General features: G+C 40.4%; 1 protein-coding gene across 2 annotated transcripts; it reads left to right on the forward strand.

Annotated features, from left to right (window-relative positions):
- Positions 1-12486: 12486 nt before the first annotated feature.
- BTBD17 (BTB domain containing 17) lies at positions 12487-25555 on the forward strand. Of its 2 annotated transcripts, XM_070735973.1 has the most exons (4): positions 12487-12664; positions 17766-17870; positions 20233-20509; positions 23735-25555. In XM_070735973.1, exons 1-4 carry the CDS (start codon positions 12541-12543, stop codon positions 24813-24815), a joined length of 1587 nt encoding a protein of 528 aa, XP_070592074.1. In that variant the 5' UTR covers positions 12487-12540; the 3' UTR covers positions 24816-25555. The 2 variants fall into 2 exon arrangements, with proteins under 2 accessions (XP_070592074.1, XP_070592075.1); XM_070735974.1 differs by lacking the exon at positions 17766-17870 and having other exon boundaries at positions 12495-12664.
- Positions 25556-26097: the final 542 nt, after the last annotated feature.

A 26097-nucleotide genomic window follows, 5' to 3' on the forward strand; every position in this document is an offset into this window, starting at 1 on the left:
AACCCAGCTTCTGGCCTCTCTTTTGAAGGCCATTTTACAAGTGCACTAGAGTGCCTTCCGTCCCCTGTCCTATTGCTCTCCTATATCTCCTATACCTTTCTTCTATTCCTATATCTCTTCTTCTATTCTGTCATTGATATGTTCTATTACTATATCTTCTTTTCTATTCTTTCATAGATATATTTTACTATGAGTATCTCCTCTATAACCTTCATCATGTATTTTACTATAGATATATACCCACTAAAACCCTCATTGTGTATTGGACAAAATAAATAAATAAGTAAATAAAATAAATCTGCCTTTTCTCTTTGCTTGATCAGAGAGCCACGTTGCAGGCTGGAATGAATCATCATGTGATATTATCAGTTAATGCTGTTGTTATTATCGGCTAATTCCTCTATTTTACAGATGGCTGCATTTAACAATGTACTCACCTAGACATCTGAAGCATCCTTTGGCTGCTGAACTTTTTCTTCTTATCAGCTGGGCAGAGAACAACAACATGAAAGGGACCTAGCGGCTTTATGTGTCCTACAACCAGAACATCCAACCACACCAAGGCAGGAGAAAACTCTTAGCTTCAGGCATTTCCCTTTGCTATTCACCTAATACAAATCTACTATATTTAATTTATTCACCAGGTTTCCATTATACCACTAATTAAAGAGGTGGGTGAGGCACATGGATGACATTGGGTGAAAAAAATATGTGCATAGCCACTGCTTGCCAAACCCAAGGTATGTCCCTGAATTCCTTTCCTCTTATTGATTTCAGCAAGAGGGGACTCTATGTTTCCCTTTTATCTACCTGTCCAAAGCTGATTTTTCTTCTCTTATTTTTCTCTCTACATCGCTGTTTTTTTCCTCTTATAGGCTGTGTGCCTTTTCTCATCAAGCTGTTGTTTTTCGCACCAGTGGCTAAATGAGCCCATCAAGCAGATGGACTGCCAGGCGATTAATCTACAAATGGCAGGCAGCACAGAGCACGGTTGCCACTAGTAATATAAGAATCCGTATTTGCCTGGTTATGGCACACTCACTTAGTGGCAGGTAGAGATAGGTGTAAGGTGACAAATGGAGCTGTGCTTGATATCTGAAAGGGCCAAGGAACTACTTTGTTTTTGATCTTTGATCTCTTTTTCCCCAGCTACACTTCATATTTTCAGCTTGAAATAGTTCTTTCTCAAGAGCCAAATCTTTCTTTCTCTCCTGTTCTTCACTAAACCTGTAAACTTCCTTCCCTCCTTCCTTCCTTCCTTCCTTCCTTCCTTCCTTCCTTCCTTCCTTCCTTCCTTCTTTCTTTCTTTCTTTCCTTCCTTTTTTCAGCTTGAAATATTTCTAATATTTTGTATCACAAAAGGTGAAAAGTAGCTTGGTCTACTTTCATGTAACTCAAGATGGCTAACTCCCTCTTGCAAATTTTCCATGAGTTTTAAACATGATAGGATACATGGAAATTACTTAGTTACTTAGTTACTTACTTACTTTTTTCAGCTTGAAATATTTCTTTCTCAAGAGCCAAATCTTTCTCCTGTTCTTCTTTAAACTTTCCTTCCTTCCTTCCTTCCTTCCTCCACCCACCTCTCTAAAGATAATATTTTAATATATATGTAGAATATATCTATTAGAAAGGGTCAGCAATTCAGCAGACCACAATCAATATTGGGTTGTGACAAGACCTGTAGGAATAACTTTGATCATGAGATGTACATTAAGCAGATGTTGGATAACCATCTGTTTGAAGTAGTGTAGGGTTTCCTGGCTAAGCAGGGAGTTGGACTAGAATACCTCCAAGGTCCCTTCCACTCTGTTGTTGTTGTTGTTGTTATTGTTGTTGTTGTTGTTATTATTATTATTATTATTATTATTATTATTATTATTATTATTATTATCATGTCTTTTTAACCTTATTCTTGATTTCCTAAGCAAGAATGTAAAAGAAGAACTAAGTTACTCTACAGGGGCTAAAAAAATCAGGAGAAACCAAGTAAACTAGTATCTTTTCCAACTATGATAACTTTATTAAAAAGGTATGTGCTTTGGGGAGCTGCAACTCATTTCATCAGATTCATCTGCATTGAATGAAAGATTACAGATATTCTTCAACTTACGACCACAATTGAGCCCAAAATTTCTATTGCTAAGTGAGACTTTTGTTAACTCAGTTTTGCCACATTTTACGGCCCTTCTTTCCACAATTGTGAAATGAATCACTGCAACTGTTGAGTTAGTAACATGGTTGCTACTATGTTGGCTTTCCCATTGATTTTGCTTGACAGAAGGTCGCAAAAGGGGATCACATGATTTTAGGACACTGCCACCATCGTTACATGTGAGTTGGTAGCCCAATGTAGCCAGTGAAGTTTCCTGCAAACATCATGAGTCCTAGAGCTGAAGAAACCTTCTTGGATGAGAAATGAAATGTCTTCAAAGAAAAAAAACACAGAAAATCCAGTTGCCTCTTGAAAAAGCACCTTTGGGATTATCAGTCCAGGCTGAGCCAGCATAAAAAAGGCCCCTTGATCACTCCTCTCCCAATATGAACCATGATAATTGCTATCTTAGGTATCTCTTCTTGGTTTATTTACTGAATCCTTAATGCTGAGAAGAGGAAAAGGAATCTAATCAAATGACATCAAAAGCAGCAATCACTCTGATAGAGATAAAGAACTGGTTTTAATGTACCTTTTCACTTATCCAGGCTTGGTAAGGATAACTCTCAAGCTTTGACTGAGCCCTCCATTGCCTTCTGTCTCCAAAAAAATTTGTTATTTGAAGTACCAGTGCCTAGAAAGCCTAGACATTCAATCCATTCATGTGACCACTAGGAGATGCTCTTTGCCCAGAGTCAAATGGTATGAAATCCATTGGCAGCTCAAAGATAAAATTATTGATAGAGATATCAATGCTGTCTACCATTCAATCTCCGATCTCTAGGCAGAGAAGACTACAGTGGAAGAATGTTAAAGGATCTAACATTAACGTTAAACTGAATAATCAAATTAACTCAAATGAATTTTATAAACTAGACACGCACTTCAGATATCAACTTTTGTTACCTATTTATCTTGTCCTGCAGAGTAGAAAACTTTGCTTTGGGAAATTGAAAATATTTAAATTGGCCTGAGATTATCAATGGGTAAGGTGGTAACTGGTTCAGTTTATGAGTTCTCTGATTTGAAAATACATAACTTGTGAAATTTAGATATTTAATTATAAGAATGTGAACCACTAAAAATGTGGTTTCTAGACACAGGTGTTTTATTGACTGAGTGACTTTTAATTTTATTTATTTTTTAATTTGTCAAGTACATATTGGTAGTATACAAAGAAATGACACTGATATTGGTACTAATAAGAGAGAAACTTAAGACAAGAATGGTAGGCACGCTGGTGCACTTATACACACCACTTACTGACCTCTTAGGAATCTGGTGAGGTTAACAGTGGATAGTCTAACAGTAAAGGTTTGGGGGTTAGGTGATGAAACAACAGAGTCCTGTAGTGAGTTTCATGCATTGATAACTCAGTTGCTGAAGTCATATTTTCTACAGTCTAGTTTGGAGTGGTTTACTTTGAGTTTGTATATGTTATGTGCCCTTGTATTGCTGAGGTTGAAGCTGAAGTAGTCACTGACAGAAAGGACGTTGTAGCAGATGATTTTATGGGCTATACTTAGGTGGTGTTTGAGGCGACGAAGCTCCAAGCTTTCTAAGCCTAGGATAAAATAAAATTTAAAAAGTTAAATGTATTATTAACGTACTAATCAAATATAGACATTGATTGTAACACAAATGAAATTAATTAACTGTAGAGCCCAATTAACTGCTGAGTTTAAAGATATTTACACATTATTATAAATACATGTATTTATGTAGCTCTCTTTCTGAATTTGATTAACAGATGATCCAAAGTCCATGTACAGTACTTTTTGTCATACTGTATTTGCTTAAAATCACCAAAGAGTAATTATCATTTTATGTTCTTTATCTATTCCAAGTGTCTAATATTAGAAACTAATAAGTAGATCAACCCATTCATTTAATTTCTGTTTTGTAATGTATATTAAAATAGTTATAAGGGTTGGATATTCTAACTTGATCAACATACCTATTGGTTGAACTCTCTCCTGCTTGGAAAAATGTTTGCACATAAAACAGTGTCTTTAGTAAGCTTTCAAGACATTGTTATCATGTCCTAAATAATAAAGTAGTGTTCCTGTAATTCTTGTGGCATTTGTTTCCTGATCTTGCCCCCTTCAAACATCAATATTGAAAACCTCCAGAGCATCTCTCTGTCCCTTCTTATACTGAAGATAATCAAGATGGAGTAATTTGGGCTTTTTTCCTTCACATTTTCCATTTTCCCAGGACACTTATTGTTTTCCTCCCTTAACTGGTCCTACATTCTTTCATCAAGAGTCTATCCATTGATCCTTTATACTTATGACAATTCTTTGGTCATTACCTCAGGGACCGCCTTCTGCTGCACGAATCCCAGCGACCAGTTAGATCCCACAGAGTGGATCTTCCCCGGGTCCCGTCAACTAAGCAATGTCGCCTGGCGGGACCCAGGGGAAGAGCCTTCTCTGTGGCGGCCCCGGCCCTCTGGAACCAACTCCCCCCAGAGATTAGAACTGCCCCCACCCTCCTTGCCTTTCGTAAACAACTTAAAACCCACCTCTGCCGCCAGGCATGGGGGAATTGAGATCCTCTTTCCCCCTAGGCCTTTACAATTCTATGCATGGTATGTATGTATGTATGTTTGGCTTTTATATTAATAGATTTTTAATCATCAATACCAAATTACTATTGTACACTGTTTTATTGTCGCTGTTAGCCGCCCCGAGTCTCTGGAGAGGGGGGGCATACAAATCCAATAAATAAATAAGTAAGTAAGTAAGTAAGTAAGTAAGTAAGTAAGTAAGTAAGTAAGTAAGTAAGTAAGTAAGTAAATAAATAAATAAATAAATTCAGAATGGAAAACTAGACACAGAGAGCCTGTATACATGTAGGGACATCTCTAGGGGTAGTAGTGCTGAATCTTTTACCAAGTGAAACAAGAAGAGGATATTACAAGAATACTGGGCTAATTCTGGAAACATATTAAAACCCTTTGAAAGAATGATTAGGAGCTGGGTAGGCTCCAGTTATACAGGCAATAGGAGTGATTCCATTTGCTGGGCCAAGAGAAGTCGCCCTGCTGTGGATGTGGATTTTTGCCAGCGAAAGTCACACGGAGGCACAGCCTCCTCTTCCTCTGTCTCAGCAAAGGCTCGTTTTCATCTATTCTGGGGTTCATGCTCCGGCAAACACAATGCCTTTCATCTGAGATCCATCCAATTTGGTCACAGCTGGGGAAATATTAGCTTGTTCCTATTTATTGAGTAGCTGTCTGGATTTATGCAGACATCTGGGTTGAATTAAGCAAGCAACTGAAGTGTAAACGCTTTCCCTCCCCCCTCCTGTGCAAGCTTTTCATGTCTGGCCTGATAGTTTGATTCCCATCTCGCTGCCCAGATTTGGGTCATCCTGCCATCTCCTTTCCCACCAACTCAGTCAAGCTATTTTCATAACTCAAGACAAGCAGAATCATTTCAGACATTTGAAGCTCACATTTACATCCTCCACAGACATTTCGCTCTTTGGCACTGAGACATTAGAAAATTCAGGTAATGAAATTTTTAAAAACCCTAAAGATAAAAACCCAGTGAATTCTGAAAACTGTAAGAAGATACAGTGAGCATATTACTTGGTATATTTAAGGGGTCCAACAACCCCCCCCCAATACATTATGTATGATTTTTAAAAAATCAATTTCCCCACTGCAACTGTTTAAATTACCCAACCGTTATACAGTAGGGTATCCTTTTAAGAATGTCTCTTCAGATAAAGCTTAATTTATGGATTAAATTGCACTTTATTGGAGGAAAAGCCATCTATAATACATTGCTCAAAAAAATAATAATAAAGGGAACACTTAGACAACACAATATAACTCCAAGTAAATAAAACTTCTGTGAAATCAAACTGTCCACTTAGGAAGCAACACTGATTGACAATCAATTTCACATGCTGTTGTGTACATTCAACTTTGTACAGAACAAAGTATTCCATGAGAATATTTCATTCATTCAGATCTAGGATGTGTTATTTAAGTGTTCCCTTTATTTTTTGGAGCAGCATATTTTACTATTGCATATGCATATAGAATATACATGATAAAAACAAGGATAGATTTATGCAATGATTTACTATGAAGATGAACTCCCTCTCTGAACAAAGTCCAAACAGCAATCTGTATGCATGTAAACATGGATGTATGACAAATAACAACTAGAAAAATTGACATAATTAAACACACACACACTTTCCTTATACAAATGGTGCTTTCGGTAAAAATGTCGTAGCGGAAATAGCTCTGATACAAAAGAGTTGAAATGGTTCAAGAGATTATATTTTTACAGAATGGGACAACTCCCCATGACCTACTCACTGTGGCTAACTCACTATGGGATAATTCAACAAATGCAAAATTTAAATTAATTTTGACTTAACAGTGGATAAGAATAATAAAATAAGATCAATCCAGAGATACAAGATTACAATAATTTTGATGAAAATGTGTTCATCAATAATTAAAGTACCAGAATGAAATCATTAATACAGTATTGAATTGGCTGTGATGAGTTGTCCTAGATCCAAATTTTTGTACAATTTGTACAATTTAACGTAGTCCTTATGGGGGTCTTCCCTTATATTGTGCTCATAACAAAAACCATGGCATGCATGTATGAATGTATTCATGAGTGCATGCATGCCTGCATCCATGTAATAGATTTTTATAGCTATTCAACTTGCAAATAGCAACTCTGACTAACTAGCGCTGGGTTAAAACCAAACTATAAAGCAACAAGATGCAAACAACAGAAGGATAAGAAGCTGAGGACAACCCACAATCAGTCCATTTCCTGCTGTATCTGAGAGGTTCATCTAGCACCCTTGTGCAATGCCTGCAGGAAAGACCGTCTGGAAAGCAAACAGAGCCAGGATTATTTGAATCTTGGGACAGAGGTATATAGCTCCAAAGGGTAGGAACCGTGACAGAGAAAACGCAACTGCTAGATTCCATAAACAATTCTGTTTTAAGTAGAAAGGACTTGAGATGGGCCAAATTAATAGATGGTCCAACAAGTAACCCTAGCCTGTGCCATTAATATCTCTCTCTCTCTCTCTCTCTCTCTCTCTCTCTCTCTCTCATACCTCATCTCTCTCTCTCTCTCTCTTTCCCTTTCTATTTCTCTCTCTCTTTCTCTCTCTCTCATCTATCTATTTTTCACCCATCCATCATCTGTCATTTATCTATCATCTATCTATCGAGTTCATAACTCAATAAATACCTTGGTCAACTGGCAATTTCAATATGGGTCCTTCTCTTCCCATTCAATGCTGATAGAAGATCTATCATGATAGGTCAGTTCATTTATTCAGATTCATATTCCTTTTGCATAACACTTCTGCATGAGCAGATATAATCAGCTGGACCTTCCCCACACTGTTGATCACCAAACTGGGAGATCTGCTTTCCTGAAAAGAGAATAAAAAAGAGAGTGAAAAGTTAGGATACTCTCCAGAATAAGCCTTAAGCATCATCCATGCATAGACTTAATTTTTTAATCTTCTGTTCTAATTTTGATAGATTCTGAACTGCCCATAATGTTAACAGATAAACCTGGTTCAAAGTTATTAGCCAACTATTCAGTCAATAGATTACAGTACACTGAAGTCTTTATTGGCTACACAAGCCAATAACCATATGAATATGAAATAGTGCAGGACGCTCTAAATCTCTGCTGGGATGCTAAATTGCAACTTTCAGAACGCAAGCCAGCTTTTTCTTATTTGTTGCTAGTAAGTATATTTAAGCATAAGGTAGCAAGCCTATATACTTATATATCTTGCAGGGGAGATACTATCATCATATGTAACACAGTTCACTCTCTTTTTCCCTACTGTGATACTTCCTGGCTGCAGTACTGTGGAAATACCCTCTTATCACTGTTTAGTCCATTAGTATGTCAGATGGTCTTTCGAGACTGAAGGATGCCAATGCAATATGCAACGTCACTGGAAAATGAGGCTGCTTGCTGAAGACCATTATATGGTGACACACACTTCTTTTGGAACAAACAAATGTCAAAGAGCAGAATATCCCATAGTTCAGCAAACAGAGAAAAACTGAAGAAAGGGGAAATTTTCTGATAGTGAAAGCAATTAATCAGTGGAATAGCTTGCCATCACTGGAGGTTTTCAAAAACAGACCAGACAACCTTTTGACTGGGACGGTATAAGGGATTGGATTAGATATAAGACCAAGATTACAAGCGGTGTGCCACAAGGGTCTGTTCTGGGTCCTATTCTTTTTAATATGTTTGTGAGTGACATAGGGGAAGGTTTGGTAGGGAAGGTTTGCCTATTTGCCGATGACTCTAAAGTGTGCAATAGGGTTGATATTCCTGGAGGCGTCTGCAATATGGTAAATGATTTAGCTTTACTAGATAAATGGTCAAAGCAATGGAAACTGCAGTTTAATGTTTCCAAATGTAAAATAATGCACTTGGGGAAAAGGAATCCTCAATCTGAGTATTGTATCGGCAGTTCTGTGTTAGCAAATACTTCAGAAGAAAAGGATTTAGGGGTAGTGATTTCTGACAGTCTCAAAATGGGTGAACAGTGCAGTCAGGCGGTAGGGAAAGCAAGTAGGATGCTTGGCTGCATAGCTAGAGGTATAACAAGCAGGAAGAGGGAGATTATGATCCCGCTATATAGAATGCTGGTGAGACCACATTTGGAATACTGTGTTCAGTTCTGGAGACCTCACCTACAAAAAGATATTGACAAAATTGAACGGTTCCAAAGACGGGCTACAAGAATGGTGGAAGGTCTTAAGCATAAAACGTATTAGGAAAGACTTAATGAACTCAATCTGTATAGTCTGGAGGACAGAAGGAAAAGGGGGGACATGATCGAAACATTTAAATATATTAAAGGGTTAAATAAGGTCCAGGAGGGAAGTGTTTTTTATAGGAAAGTGAACACAAGGACAAGGGGACACAATCTGAAGTTAGTTGGGGAAAGATCAAAAGCAACATGAGAAAATATTATTTTACTGAAAGAGTAGTAGATCCTTGGAACAAACTTCCAGCAGACGTGGTAGATAAATCCACAGTAACTGAATTTAAACATGCCTGGGATAAACATATATCCATCCTAAGATAAAATACAGAAAATAGTACAGTATAAGGGCAGACTAGATGGACCATGAGGTCTTTTTCTGCCGTCAGACTTCTATGTTTCTAAGATCTCTTACAGCCCTATGATTCTATATTCTATGAAGCTCTGCTGGTAACAACAGACCCATCAACCCCCTATAAAATATGCAAAGATCAAAGCTGTGGCGAGAATCCCTTCCTTTGTAACCTTCATTCTCTCGTCAGTATTTTTTGGACCCATTGTGTTTGGAAGAAAAGAACTTTTCTAACTTTTGAAACAGAGATAGCAGAAAAGCAAAAGCGAAACGATGGATGCCCTTTGTTCAACTGCTTAGCTTCCAGCAGGCTGAGGGATCAAGGTAACCTTACATCCTCAGGGAGGCTCTGCCAACTGCCTGGGAGTCCCACAATGCCCCAAAGGCATCCATTCACAATCTTAACCAGTTTCCTTGGTAACAGCTGTTACTAGTTTTCCACCAATCAATGGCAAGCGGCACCGGGTGAGGGGGGGGGAGAGTCAGTGTCCTACATAAAGAGTCAGACAGATTAGCCCGCTCAGTTGAAGGCTTATTCCTTCGCTGGACCTTCTCCAGGAAAAAAAAAAGCCATGGCTAAAGGACTAGGGACCCAGCAAGTTGCACCCCGGCGATGGGCCTGCTTCTTAGCTGCCCTGTCACTGCTGTGCCTGGCTGTCCAAGCAGGTAAGAGGAAAGGCTTCTGGGAAATTGAACACTCCAGGTAAACTTGCTGGGCTTGGTGGGTGATGGAAACATGGTATGGGGGAAGTCTACATTGGTGCATGGTGTGAATGTGGAAACCACGAAACAGCTAGAACGGGGAATGTTTCTGGCAGAACATCAAAACCAGCAAAGGCTTTTCTAAGGAGTGCTTCCAAAAGTGTATTATTTATTTTTTAATTTTATTTATTTATTTGTTTTTTCAAGTATATATTGGAGGTATGTAAAGATATAATAATATTTATATACATGATACTAGTAAGAGAGAAACATTAGGACAAGGGACAGAAGGCACTCTGGTGCACTTATGCACGCCCCTTACTGACCTCTTAGGAATTGGGAGAGGTCAACAGTGGATAATGTAAGGGTAAAGTTTTGGGGTTTACGTGATGATACTACAGAGTCTGGTAGTGAGTTCCTTGCATCAACTACTCGGTTACTAAAGTCGTATTTCCTGCAGTCGAGTTTGGAGTGGTTTACTTTAAGTTTGTATATGTTGTGTTTCCGTGTGTTTTTGTGGTTGAAGCTGAAGTAGGCTTCTGGGAAATTGAACACTCCAGGTAAACTTGCTGGCCTTGGTGGGTGATGGAAACATGGTATGGGGGAGGTCTACATTGGTGCACGGTGTGAATGTGGAAACCACGAAACAGCTAGAACGGGGAATGTTTCTGGCAGAACATCAAAACCAGCAAAGGCTTTTCTAAGGAGTGCTTCCAAAGTGTATTATTTATTTTTTTATTTTATTTATTTGTTTTTTCAAGTACATATTGGAGGTATGTAAAGATATAATAATATTTATATACATGATACTAGTAAGAGAGAAACATTAGAACAAGGGACAGAAGGCACTCTGGTGCACTTATGCACGCCCCTTACTGACCTCTTAGGAATTGGGAGAAGTCAACAAAGTCCGCGGAGAGGGGCAGCATACAAATCCAATAAGTAATAATAATAATAATCTAAGGGTAAAGTTTTGGGGTTTAGGTGATGATACTACAGAGTCTGGTAGTGAGTTCCATGCATCAACTACTCGGTTACTAAAGTCGTATTTCCTGCAGTCGAGTTTATTTTAAGTTTGTATATGTTGTGTTTCCATGTGTTGTTGTGGTTGAAGCTGAAGTAGTCGTTGACAGGAAGGACGTTGTACTCCAAGGTTAGAAAAGCACTTTAGCTCATATCCATAAGCCCAAGAAGTCATGATCTTTCTCTGTAACTACTAAAGCTCCTTGAGGGAGAGCAATAGTCTCAAGTCAAACTAATGTGTATGGCTTGAACAGATTGTCAAGAGTGTTTCTGAGACCTAACTCGGACAGAGTGAGGATTCTCAGAGCTTTGAAACTCTGGCTCTTTCATCTTTCGCCGAGAAACTCACTTCGTTTTTAAATTCTGATTTAACTGTACTGGACTGGAAAGGGCATACATGCCTTGGTATCCTATTTGTCTTCACAACAGCCACTTGGATTATGACTGAAGTAGAAAAGGGGTTTTAACAACAATAACAAACCACACGGATAACCTCTGGTACCTTTTTCGCTGCTGGATTTCATGTCATTTGGAAAGGCTGCATCCTTTACTTCCAATCTCCAATTCAGCTTGATCCGAGCAGGATTTGTTTCTAGAGGAAGTTAATCCTTTGGCTGAGATAATTTTTTTTTTAAAAAATATATAATCTAAACCAGTGTTTCCCAACCTTGGCAACTTGAAGAGATTTGGACTTCAACTCCCAGAACCCCCCAGCCAGCGAATATTGCCTGGGGAATTCTGGGAGTTGAAGTCCAAATATCTCCAAGTTGCCAAGGTTGGGAAACACTGATCTAAACCAGACCCACCTGGCACTGAACGGTGCAAGAAAATCGAAAGGAACAAATCTGGGTTGAATCAGTTTATAGTCCAGCTGGATGGGAGTTTGAATGGGATAAAAATTCAGGACTGGGAATTATGTTTTGACTGCATTTACTGTGCTACCACTTATGTGAAAAGAAACGATGGTATTGGGAATCAGATTGTGTTTTTGTGTTTTTTGACATTCTAAATGTTAGCTATTAGCACTTTGTGGCAAGCCAGAGGCATGAACTTTCTTCAATTGCTAACAAAGAGGTGGGGTGGGGTGAGGAGTTGAAAGCTGGGGTCAAAGTAAGGAAATTGTCTCATTAATAGGCTCTGCCTCACTGAGAAACAAGCATATCAATTTCCCACAGCCAAATGCAGGAGGCAGCTCACATAAATATCAAACGAATCTGGAATACGGATATGTAGAAGCCCACAAAAAGAACTGCAGAGAGAGGGGGACAATATGAGGCTGAAAGGGGACATTGTGTGGTTGTTTCTCTTCTCCTCTCTGGAGCAAAGAGTCACCAGTGCTTTTCTTTTTGAGGTGACTCCAACAAAAGTGATGTTTTCCTAGAAATAACCACATTGGGTGCCTTTCTCTTTAAGGAGCCTTTTCCCACCCGACTGTGCGTCTTTGTCCTTGAGAGGGAGAGAGAGAAAGAGAGAGAGAGAGAAAGCAGGTTTGTTTATTTGCCTTTGAATGTTATCCTTTTATCCCTTGCCCAAGTTGGACTGGATGCAAGAGCCAAGCCAAGAGACGGAGAATGTGAACAGGCTCAGCTTTCTTTCCTCCAGGGTGGCCCTGAAACACATCTTGGCCCCAGGCAAGCATTTAATTCATTGAAGGGCAGTGATTTCATTGAGTTAATGATGGCTAAGGAGCCAGAGGCACAGATCCAACTCCCAAGAGTCCTAACGTGCCTGCTCCAACACCCTCAAGGAATAGCAGGAGTAATTGCCATCCTCCTGGGCTTGAGACCATCTGGAGTTAGAGAGTGTAATTATAAAAGGCCATCCCAAACTGCAATAAGCTAGACATGGTAAGGCACAATAAAACCCTGAAGATGCCGGTTGTCTGGATTCTCTTATATAGATCTAGAAAGTCCAGGAATATAGGTTGTATAAATGAATGTAAATAAGAACTTAATGCTCATCTTCTAAAGCAGGGGTGTCAAGCTTGATTTCATTGAGGGCTGCATCATGGTTGTGTTTGGCCTCGGGGGTGTGGGGGTGTGGCCAGGGGGTGTGGCCAGCTCAACATCACTCATGTCAGGGGCGCTTGTAGTGGCCCAAGCACTCTGCCAGTGAAAAGAGGCTCCCAAGCTCTGTTTTTGGCTGCGACAGCCTCCTGCAACCCTCTGCCGGCAAAAATGGAGCCCTGGAGCCCATTTTTGCTGGCAGAGTGCTTGGACCACTACAGGCACCCTTGACATGAGAGATGTTGAGCGGCCCTCCTATCTCCCCTCCTGAGGTCAAACACAACCATGAGCCCCATTTTTACTGGCAGTGGCACCGCAGCTCAGTCATTTGCTGTTTCCAAGTTGGCCCTGTGGGCCAGATGTAAACACCCTGTGGGCTGGATCCCCTGGGCCTTGATTTTGACACCCCCTGTTCTAAAGTCAATGAATTAAACACATCTCTTGATTGGAGTCTGTTGTTTTGTGCACCAAATGAAGAGCATTTCAAAGAGTGAGCATCAGATATAGTTTCTGTCATATAATATAAGTGGACAATGAGATAGCCTTGTAAGCCCAGATATCAATTATTTCCTGCCTTTGTTATTTTTTATGAATAATTGAAGGAGGCAATCACATATAATTCCCCTTGCTTCTCCTATTTTGCTCACAACAACCCTGTTAGGTGGGTTGAGCTGAGTGACTGTAAATGGCCCAAGGTGGCCCTAGCTGTCTTTCATGGCTAAGGTGAGACTTGAACTCAAGGTCTCTTGCTTTTTAGCCTGGCTCACATCTATCCTTTACATCTATCTCACTCCCTGTATCAGTGATTGCTTATCACAAACACACACATATATTATGCATAAATACACATTTACACTTTAAGTCAAATCAAGGATAGTTTGCTATCTCCAAAGTCTAATGATTATTTCCTTAGAAAAAAACCCAGCCCTCAGGAAAAATGCATAACACAGGATTATCTCCTCTTAATTAACTCCTGTAAAAAGGTATTGGTCAAACACTTGGGGTCCTTGTGATTCAGAAATCATTGTCAATATCCAGTAGGACATCACTCCTTTCGTATAAGCAAAGTGGCTATAAAAAGCTTTATGACAAGACATTGCTCGGTGAGGAATTCAGAACTTTTTTGGACAGGCATTTAAACTAGGTAAAGGGGACAGAGATGTAACTGATGTGGGTGATTTCTGTCCCCGACCAATGAGGATAAAGCAGTTTTTGGAAGCTTATGAAAAGGGAGCTGCAAATAATATAGATGTAGTTGTTGATGATAAGGGGCAAACTAATAACGAAAATAATGTTCTTCAGGTAATGTGCACAAATGCTCGAAGCTTGAGCAACAAGCTCTGTGAATTAATGGCCATAATATCTAGAGATAATTTGGACCTGGTTGCCATAACTGAGACATGGTTTAAGGATTCTAATGAATGGGAAATATCCATACCAGGATATACACTGTATAGGAAGGATAGAATAGAGAGAAGGGGAGGTGGAGTAGCCATTTATATTAAAGAAAGTCTAAAAACAACACTAATTCAAAATACGTGTCAAGATCTAGAGACTCTCTGGATTTGCATGCAAAATAAAGAAGGTTCTGTCATTAGAATTGGGGTGATCTATAGGCCTCCAGGGCAATCCGAGGAATATGACAACAAGATGGTGGATGAAATTACCCAAATGGCAGTAAAGGGAGATATTGTGGTTATGGGTGATTTCAACATGCCTGATGTTGACTGGAATATCCCCAGTGCCCTTACATGCAAAAGTAAGAATATAGTAGAGGCCTTTACAGGAGCAGCTCTGGCACAGCTGGTTAAGACACCAACTAGAGGGGAGAATATTCTAGATTTAGTTTTTACGAATGGGAATTGGGTTTCAGATGTCAAGGTAGGAGAAAATTTAGGTTGCAGTGACCATCTATGTTTGTGGTTTGATGTAAAAACTCATTGTGAGCAATCCTATAATGCAACCAAAGTATTGGATTTCAGAAAAACAAATTTTAATGCAATGGGAGAATATTTAGATAATGAATTAAAGGGGAGGGATAAAATGGCAGGAGCGAGCATCCAGTGGACTGTATTAAAAAAGGCCATCTTAAAAGCCACTGGACTGTATGTAAGACAAATAACTAAAGGTAAAAGGAAGAAGAAACCGCTATGGTTTAGCAATGATGTAAGGGCTATAGTCAATGAAAAAAAGGCTGCCTATAGGAGGTATAAAGAGTCTGGAAGTATAGCTGATAGGGAGGTGTATAAAATGAGACAGAAGGAGGCGAAACAGATAATATATGATGCTAAAGCCTCAAAAGAGTAAGAAATTGCCAAATCTGTAAAGAAGGGGGATAAAACCTTCTTCAGATATATTAATGATAAGAAGAAGAAAAACTGCGGCATCACGAAGCTTAGTACCGGGAATAATACATTCATTGATGGGAATAAGGAGATCGCTGACCATTTCAATAGCTACTTCTGTTCAGTTTTCTCAAAAGACACCTTACAAAATAATACTATAGAGGGATATAACATTGCTTCCAACTGTACGGATTCAGCTCCAGTGATCTTAGAAGCCGATGTCTTAGAAGAACTTGAACGATTAAAGATAAATAAGGCAATGGGTCCAGATGGCATCCACCCCAGAGTTCTTAAAGAACTCAGATCTGTCATTACTACCCCCCTGACTGATTTGTTTAACCAATCGTTGTTAACAGGAGAAGTTCCTGAGGATTGGAGAATGGCCAGTGTTGTGCCTATTCACAAGAAGGGCAGTAGAGAAGAAGCTGGTAACTACAGGCCAGTTAGCTTGACATCAGTTGTAGTTAAAATGATGGAGACTCTACTCAAAAAGAGCATAAATCAGCACCTAAAAAACAATAACTTATTGGACCCAAATCAGCATGGCTTTACTGAAGGCAAATCATGTCAGACTAATCTCATTGATTTCTTTGACTATGTCACAAAGGTGTTGGATGAAGGTGGTGCCGTGGATATTGCCTACCTGGACTTCAGCAAAGCCTTTGATACGGTTCCACATAAAGAGCTGATAGATAAATTAGTGAAGATTGGACTTAATCCCTGGATAGTTCAATGGATTTGCAGCTGGCTGAAGCGTAGACATCAGAGAGTTATTGTTAATGGCGAGTATTCTGAGCAGAGACAGGTTACAAGCGGTGTGCCACAAGGGTCTGTTCTGGGTCCTATTCTTTTTAATATATTTGTGAGTGACATAGGGAAAGGTTTGGTAGGGAAGGTTTGCCTATTTGCCGATGACTCTAAAGTGTGCAATAGGGTTGATATTCCTGGAGGCGTCTGTAATATGGTAAATGATTTAGCTTTACTAGATAAATGGTCTAAGCAATGGAAACTGCAGTTTAATGTTTCCAAATGTAAAATAATGCACTTGGGGAAAAGGAATCCTCAATCTGAGTATTGTATTGGCAGTTCTGTGTTGGCAAATACTTCAAAAGAAAAGGATTTAGGGGTAGTGATTTCTGACAGTCTCAAAATGGGTGAACAGTGCAGTCAGGCGGTAGGGAAAGCAAGTAGGATGCTTGGCTGCATAGCTAGAGGTATAACAAGCAGGAAGAGGGAGATTATGATCCCACTATATAGAATGCTGGTGAGACCACATTTGGAATACTGTGTTCAGTTCTGGAGACCTCACCTACAAAAAGATATTGACAAAATTGAACGGGTCCAAAGACGGGCTACAAGAATGGTGGAAGGTCTTAAGCATAAAACGTATCAGGAAAGACTTAATGAACTCAATCTGTATAGTCTGGAGGACAGAAGGAAAAGGGGGGACATGATCGAAACATTTAAATATATTAAAGGGTTAAATAAGGTCCAGGAGGGAAGTGTTTTTAATAGGAAAGTGAACACAAGAACAAGGGGACACAATCTGAAGTTAGTTGGGGGAAAGACCAAAAGCAACATGAGAAAATATTATTTTACTGAAAGAGTAGTAGATCCTTGGAACAAACTTCCAGCAGACGTGGTAGATAAATCCACAGTAACTGAATTTAAACATGCCTGGGATAAACATATATCCATCCTAAGATAAAATACAGAAAATAGTATAAGGGCAGACTAGATGGACCATGAGGTCTTTTTCTGCCGTCAGACTTCTATGTTTCTATGTTTCTATGCTTTGAGCCTTATATTATTCTGCAAGTAAAATTTCCCATAGCTTTGAGCCAAGAGATTCTGATATTGTGGTGGATCTGAACAAGGAAAGTCTATCCCTGATTCTTTATACATGCAGAACAGATTGTAACTGCTTGATTTTTTGTGCCTTTGAATCAGGGGTTGCTGCTGGTAATTGCCTGGATTAATCCCTGCAGTTTTCTTGGCAACGGTTTTCAGAAATTGTTTACCCCGCCTGCTTCCTAGGTTGAGAGAGAGGGACTGGCCCAAGGTCGCCCATATGGCCTTGTGTGTAAAGTAGAACCAGAAGTTAGAAAGCCTAGAAAGTTTAGAACTAAGATGCCTTAAACAAGATCTAAGTATTGCCCACAAGATCATATGCTGCAATGTCCTGCCTGTCGGCGACTACTTCAGCTTCAACCACAACAACACAAGAGCACACAACAGATTTAAACTTAATATTAACCGCTCCAAATTTGACTGTAAAAAATATGACTTCAGTAACCGAGTTGTTGTTGTTGTTATTGTTGTTGTTGTTGTTGTTGTTGTTATTATTATTTATTAGATTTGTATGCCGCCCCTCTCCGCAGTTGTCGAAGCGTGGAACTCATTACCGGACTCCATAGTGTCATCCCCAAACCCCCAACAATTTACCCTTAGATTATCTACGGTTGACCTATCCAGATTCCTAAGAGGTCAGTAAGGGGCGAGTACAAGTGCACTAGAGTGCCTTCCGTCCCCTGTCCTATTGCTCTCCTATATCTCCTATACCTTCCTTCTATTCCTATATCTCTTCTTCTATTCTTTCATTGATATGTTCTATTACTATACCTTCTTTTCTATTCTTTCTTAGATATTTTACTATGAGTATCTCCTCTATAACCTTCATCATGTATTTTACTATGTGTATATAGATATATACCCACTAAACCCCTCATTGTGTATTGGACAAAATAAATAAATAAAATAAAATAAAGTTGTGGTGTCCCAGTTTCTAGCTGGTGCCCTAACCACTAGACAAAACTGACTTATCTGCTTGATAAATGACAATAATAAGGAGTAGCATATCCTATGAAGACATTGCAAGCAGAATCCATCTTTTGAGCCCAATTATTCACTTACACCAATTCAAGTAGAGTCATCATGGTAACCCATCACCAGGAACCACTACCATAGAATTTCATATCAGTGAGTGCACCCATAAACAGAGCAATATATTTAACAGAATCATTTCAAAGTTTAGGTAAGGATGCTATTCTGGTTGTCAGCTGTTTTAAAACTTTATTTATGTGAAGGGTAGCATGTAAACCTAATTTGGTGGGCAACGTGGCATTCTCTGATGCTTATTCAAGTCACACTTAGAAATCTAGGAAGCTTGATTATGCAGCTAAATTATGATTTCCATGCTGTTATCATTCCTTGCTTTGTCCCTTTCTGCTCTTTCCAAACACTGTGGTTAACATTCATAGTGATTTTAGGCAGAAGTAAACTGAGATTCCCAGAGGATCCTTTTCATAGCCAGGAGGTTCTCTCCAACCCCAATGGGTACAACTCAGCAACAGCGTTTCCCATCATTTTGAGTGATGAATATTCTAGTGGAAGCTATAAGATTGTCTCTAACCACCAGGTCCACAAATTCTGCCAAGTTCTGCACAAGAATTCTGGCCCTCTTTGGTTTCTTCTGCCTTCCTCCAATGTGAAAGGAAGGAAGGAGAAGGAAAATCCTAAGGAGCAATTTAGTTAGTTAGTTAGTTAGTTAGTTTATTTAACTTATATGCCGCCCCTCTCCGTGGACTCCGGGTGGCTCACAACATTTCGATAAAAAGATACAATATAAAACATTTCTAAGCCAATTAATAGAATAATTACTTTAAAAATTATCTTAAAACTAATCATTTAAAAAAACGAACAATCACATCCATACTGTCACATCCAATACATTCACTGGGCAGAGGATGGGGTCTAGTGACCCCAACCCTGCTGACATAGGTGCGTTTTCAAGTTGTTACAAAAGGCAAGGAGGGTGTGGGCAGTGCAAATCTCTGGGGGAAGTTGATTCCAGAGGGCCAGGCCCCCCACAGAGAAGGCTCTTCCCCTAGAACCCGCCAAATAACATTGTTTAGTTGATGGAACCTGGAGAAGGCCAACTCTGTGGGACCTGACCAGGTGCTGGGATTCGTGCAGCAGAAGGTGGTCCCGCAGGTAATCTGGTCCTATGCCATGTAGGGCTTTATAGGCCATAACCAACACTTTGAATTGGGTCCGGAAACCAATTGGCAGCCAATGCAGTCCGCGGAGTGCTGAAAACACATGGGCTTATCTTGGTAGGCCGATAATAGCTCGCGTCGTGGCTGCATTTTGCAAAATTAGTAGTTACCGAACACTTTTCAAAGGTAGCCCCATGTAGAGAGCATTGCAGTAGTCGAACCTCGACGTAATAAGGGCATGAGTGAGTGTGAGCAGTGACTCCCTGTCCAAAAAAGGGCCGCAACTGGTGCACCATGCGAACCTGGGCAAACGCCCCCCTTAATCCACAGATGGGTACATCTTGGATGGCCTAGGGCCCCCAATTAAAGCTTATCAGTCCTCTAGACAAAGTAAATAACCATGGTTAGCTGGAAATGTTATTGAGAGTAATTACATTACTGCAAAAAGCTTTCAGACTCTACTGAATGTTTACTTTCCGCTTAGCTTCATGGAGAGGAACCCTGGGTAGGTAAAAACCACACAGAGAAATATGCCATGCTGTGTTTGTTTGCATAAAGTTGGGTACAGACTGATTTGAATTTTCTAGGAGGATATGTAACCAAGTCTGGTTGTAAAGATACTCTAACACAGTGTTTCCCAACCTTGGCCACTTGAAGATATTTGGACTTCAAGTCCCAGAATTCCCCAGCCAGCAAATGCTCTAACACACACTCTTTTGGCAAACTCCTGAATTGTACCAAACTTTAATAACAATATGTCCCTGTTGCACTGCATTTTCTTCTGTAACTATTTTCCTGGCTGAGTAATCTCACTGCCCATTCGTGCTGCTTTTGATCCTGTCGCCTGCAGTCCAGAAGGCAGATACCATTGGGGATCCCACAGTGGCTACCATCAACCATTCGCACTTACTGCTGAGGCGTCTACAAGAGCTTCTACTCAATGGGAACACCAGCGACACCACCCTGAGGGTCCACACGGCGGGCTCTGACGAAATCAAAGTCTTCCACACCCACCAGCTGATGCTCAGCTTGCAAAGCGAGACCTTTGAGACTCTGTTGCAGAACCAGACGGTGCTTGATTTGCACGAGCCGCCCGACAACGTGGCCCTTTTTGAAAAGTTCATCAGGTAAACGGGGCGATGGCCTGCTCTCCGGACAGAGAGAGGGAGGGAAATTCCATGGATTAGAAAGTTAGCGTGTGAATTGTTTTCATGGACTCCGTGCAAGGAGGGGGTGCTGGATGTCTGAAGGCAGAGCTTGTCTTTCAGATTTCCCCCTCTTGGGCCTACTCTGACCTTGTTGACATGACCTTGAATAAAACATTGTCAGCGATAAACAGGTCTGAGAACATTGCTAAGATGTAAAACAGTGGTGAAATCCAATTTTTTAAATTACTGGTTCTGTGGGAGTGGCTTGGTGGGCATGGCAGGAGAAGGATATCACAAAATTTATTTGTTTGTTTGTTTGTTCATTTATTCATTTTTATTCATTTATTCATTTATTCATTCCTATTTCTATTATTTCTATTCTATTTCTATTTCTATTATTTCTATTATTTCTATTATTTCTATTATTTCTATTATTTCTATTATTTCTATTATTTCTATTATTTCTATTATTTCTATTATTTCTATTATTTCTATTATTTCTATTATTTCTATTATTTCTATTATTTCTATTATTTCTATTATTTCTATTATTTCTATTATTTCTATTATTTCTATTATTTCTATTATTTCTATTATTTCTATTATTTCTATTTCTATGCCTCCCAACTTCCTAGGGACTTAGGGTGTCTCACAGCAAAATAAATATGGATCAATATAAGGATCAGTACAATCAATATAAGGATCAGTACAATCAAGATATGAATCAGTACAATTTAAAATAATTGCGGCCATCTATGCATTCATGGGCCGATGTTGCTAGCAGCCAGCCCCCCCCCAAGATCAATGGCCCCAGCCCTGTTGGAAAAGCCAGGTCTTTACAGCTTTCCAGAAGGCCAATAAGGTGGGGACAGTTCGGATCTCAGGAAGTAGCTGATTCCAGAGAGTCTGAGCAATCATAAAGAAAGCTCTCCCTGTGGACCTGTCAGCCGATACTGTTTAGCTGACGGGACCCAAAGAAGACCAATCCTGTGGGATCTAACTGGTCGCTAGGAGGTATGTGGTAAGAGGTGGTCTTGAAGATACTCTTGTCCTGAGCCACACAAGGCTTTAAAGGTAATAACCAACACCTTGAATTGTGACTGGAGACTGATGGGGAGTCAGTGCAGCTCGCAGAGAATTGGTGAAGTTTGGGTGTATCTGGGCACACCTACCAGAGCTCACGCCAGTGTTCCCTCTAATTTTTTTTTTTGGGTGGGCGGAAAAGTATAGTGTCTGAGCAGCAGTCCCTTCGGGACTGGGCGGCACAGAAATAATAAATAAATAAATAAATAAACAAATAAACACACAAACAAATAAATAAACAAACAAATAAAAACCCACTCTGTTTTGCCTCAGATAATTTCAAAATAAAATACTGTACTGTGTGTCTATAACAGTGAGCTCATAATTGGGCAACTCTATCAATATTAAAATGCTACTTAAATAGTTGAGCTAGTTTCAAACTAGATTTTGATTTTCTTTCTCTCTTCCTTACTCCCATTCTTTTTCTTTTTCTTTTCCTTCCTCTCTTTTTTCTATCTGTTTCTCTCTCTTCCTCTCTTCCTCTCTCTCTCCTTCCCTCTCACTCTTTCCCTCTCGGCTTCTGGGCAGGTTTGGAAAACTCTGAGTTGATGATGATTTTTAAGTGAGCGATTGCTCACTGCTCAGCTTAGAGGGAACTATGGCTCACGCAGCTGCATTCTGGACTAGCTGTAGTCTCCGAACACTCTTCAAGGGTAGCCCCATGTTGAGCGCATTGCAATAATCCAGATGTGAGGTGATAAGAGCCCATTCCCTCCCTACTCCAGGGGAAGGATATTGCAAAATCTCCATTTCCAGGGGCCAGCCAGAGGTGGTATTTGCCGGTTCTCAGAACTACTCAAAATTTCCACTACCAGTTCCCCAGAATCTGTTCAAACCTGCTGGATTCCATCGTTGATGTGAAGGGCTTTTCTGCATGTCTCACTAACCATAGCATCACACCATCCTGCTCGTTCTAGGGGTTATAAGCGCCACACTGGGTTCAACTCCACCTTCTGGCCCATTGTGAAACAACTTACACTTCTCTTAGCTCTTCCAGGACTTCCCACCATCCGATTGTTGTTTAAATCCTTTGAATGGGAGTCATATTGACGTAAGCCTGGGATGTGGACTTGTTCTCCTGATTGAGATTACTACAAGTATCTTCTCTTGCTGGTTATTTGTCACTTTTTCAGTACTTTTCTCTTTTTGGGGGGATTCTTCTGCTGCACCAAAAAGATATAGCAGATACATCATCTTTCCCAATTCTAAGATCAATTGTATCAACCTAGCAGCTCAACTCTAGATTATTAGGACTTGGAGAAATAGCAAGAGAAGATTTGGGGAGGTGGGATAGAGAAGCAATTCTCTTCTTGCAGATTTGGGATTGCAAATCTATTGGGAGAAGGGAAATGAAGTGGCTCTCTAGCCATTACAGTAAAACTGCTCCTGCTCGCTTAAGCAGAATAAGCACAACAATATCGAACACATGTGGATGACTGGATGATTTGTTTAAAAATGCCCAACAGTGGACACACATCTAGATTTGATATTTATAAGAAATGCACATTACTTGTACTACTACTTGCAGTGCTGAATCGACTAGGGCAGTGGTGTCAAACCTTTTTTCCCTCAAGTGCCGAAACCGCATGCCTGTGCACTATCGTGCGCATGCCCATGCCCACAACCATAATTCAATGCATCCCATGCACCTCACCTCCCTGCACAAGCATGCACAACTGCTGCCCCATCCCCCACACATGCATGCACAAACCCCACTACTCCCTGATTTCCAGTGGGCCCAGTAGGCTCATTTTTTGCCCTCCCCAAGCTCGAGACTTACCTGGAGTCTGGGGAGGGCAAGAACATTCTCTCCTATCTCCCCAGAGGCCAAAAATACTCTGTCAAAGCTTTTGTGTGAGCCGGAAATCAGTTGGCCGGCATGAACATGCACACTGGAGCTGAGCTAGGGCAATGGCTTGCCTGCTGGCAGATATGGCTCTGCGTGCCACAAGTGGCACGCATACCTTAGGTTCACCATCATGGGACTAGGGGATTGTGTAGATGGCTAAAGAGATAAATCCCACCACCTCTTTTGTCCCCATTAAAAGGGAGTGTTTAATTAAGTGTGATGTTTAATTAACTTGGCATGAAAAACGGATTCTCATTGCCTCCTTTCTCTAGGTATCTATATTGTGGTGAGATCTCCATATTCCTCCATGAAGCTATCCCACTCCATCGTCTAGCCAGTAAATACCACGTGTCCAGTTTGCAGCGAGGGATCGCTGAGTATATGAGGGGCCACTTGGCTAGTGAATCAAGCCAAGGCCATGTGGTGGGGTGGTACCATTACGCAGTGGGGATTGGTGACGAGGCTCTGCAGGAGAGCTGCCTCCAGTTTCTGGCCTGGAACTTCTCCGCTGTCATGAGTAGCCCTGAGTGGGCCTCCGTAAGCCTAGACTTGCTGCTACTATTGCTTGAGAGGTCTGACTTAGTCCTCCAGAGCGAATTGGAGTTGTACGCTGGTATAGAGAAGTGGATTACCGCCTATCAGCCTGTGGACCCTGTGGTGGAGAAGATCCTGAGGTCCCTGCGTTATCCTATGATCTCCCCTAGCCATCTTTTCCACCTGCAGAAACAGTCCCCTGTGATGGTGAAGCATTACTCCGCTGTGCAGGATCTCCTCTTCCTAGCCTTCCAATTCCATTCAGCTTCCCCAATCTATTTTGCCAAGTACTTTGACGTCAACTGCAGCATGTTCCTGCCCCGTAACTACCTCTCCATGTCTTGGGGGTCCCAGTGGGTCATTAACAACCCTGCTCGAGATGACCGTAGCACCAGTTTCCAGACCCAGCTGGGACCCAGCAACCACGATTCTGCCAAGAGAGTGACATGGAATGTCCTCTTCTCTCCTCGCTGGCTCCCGGTGAGCCTGCGCCCTGTCTATTCCGACTCGGTCTCCGGGGCCATCCAACCTATCAGAATCGAGGATGGTCGTCCCCGCCTGGTGATCACTCCAGCCACAACCAGCTCAGAGTTTGCGGGCGTCAGTTTCCAGAAGACCATTCTGGTGGGCGTCAGGCAGCAGGGCAAACTCTTTGTCAAGCACACCTACAACTTCCACCAGAGCACAGACGAAGTTGCCGATTTCCTGATATATGCTGATTTGCAGAAACGCACCTCCGAATACCTGATTGACAACTCTTTGCACTTGCATATCATTGTCAAGCCTGTCTACCACTCACTCATCAAAATCAAAAAGTAGAAGGAAGATGGGGGGAGAGACAGCTGGATACCATCATGGGGGGATAACTGCTGGTTGCATTGGAGGATAGCAGGAACTCTACCATTCAGTATTAAAGTGTCTGATGCAGGCTGCCTCTCCATCTCTAAGTCATATTAGAGAATATTGGAGAAGCTCTGAGAATTCATTTATAAAAAACAAGCTTCCTTTGAATCTGAGGACTTTGTTTCCTTAAGGCAATTAATCAGGGAGTGGAGGATTCTCTCAATCAATTGCCTTTCCATTGTTTTAGGATTTTATCTCCCTTTGAAGAGACTCAGGTAGAACTCATAAGAGATTCTCATGGTGCTTGAGATAATTATCAAAGATGTCACACAGCAAAAAAAAATATTTTTTTTGGTCTTCCTCGCCTAATTAGAAACTGCCTTATGTTCCTCTTGTTTCTCCGTCAGGTTTTGTTCCCTTGAGATAAAATTGATGTCCTGACAGAGAAAAAAAATTAGATTGAAATTGGTGTGTGGTTATTCTTCCTTCCTTCCTTCCTCTAGTACTTTAGAAAGCAACTGCAGGGAATTTCCACGCGGATAATTTTTTACGTGTCAATTAGGATGTATTTCCCTGAATCAGTTGAACATGGTTCTGCAATATGGATTTCTGCTAATTTTGTATTGGAAGTGTTGTTGTTACTTGGCCTATTGTCTCCTTAGTCATGGAGATTCTGCAGATGTTTGAAACCATATAAAGTTCTGCCAAAAAAAAAATTCATTGTTTGTCCTCTGTCTACTGCTACTGTCCATAGCTGTTTAAACAAAACCTACTGAGTTATTTTGAGATTGGAACTGGAAGTCTTATGGGGATTAGGAAGGGTGACCAAAATATTACAAAAATGATTGAGAAACCGCCCATAAAAACATTATTTTTTTACACTGTGTGTGATTGAGTGTATGTCAACTAATGGCTGGACAATATCTTTTCAGCCCTGTGCAAATCAGAAATGTCTATCAGAGTTACTTCCATTAAAAAAAACCCTCTAATGCAGATTAAGATCCATATCTCATAATATCACATACTCCAAATAATCTTAAAAAGCACATTGTGGTGGGCACCACATTGCTTACTCCTGGTTTAAAACTCTTCAATCACCATGTGGCAAGCTAGCCTTCTAACCGTCATTGTCCCTTCTCTGTAGAGTACAAGACAACATGGCTAGATGGTACTTGTGGAGCCTTTTTAACATGATAAATGAAAAACAAACCAATCTTTATAAGTATATATACATCATGATATCGGAATATATCTTCCA

The sequence above is a fragment of the Erythrolamprus reginae genome, chromosome 2 (assembly GCF_031021105.1).
Source record: "Erythrolamprus reginae isolate rEryReg1 chromosome 2, rEryReg1.hap1, whole genome shotgun sequence".
Lineage (NCBI taxonomy): Eukaryota > Metazoa > Chordata > Lepidosauria > Squamata > Dipsadidae > Erythrolamprus > Erythrolamprus reginae.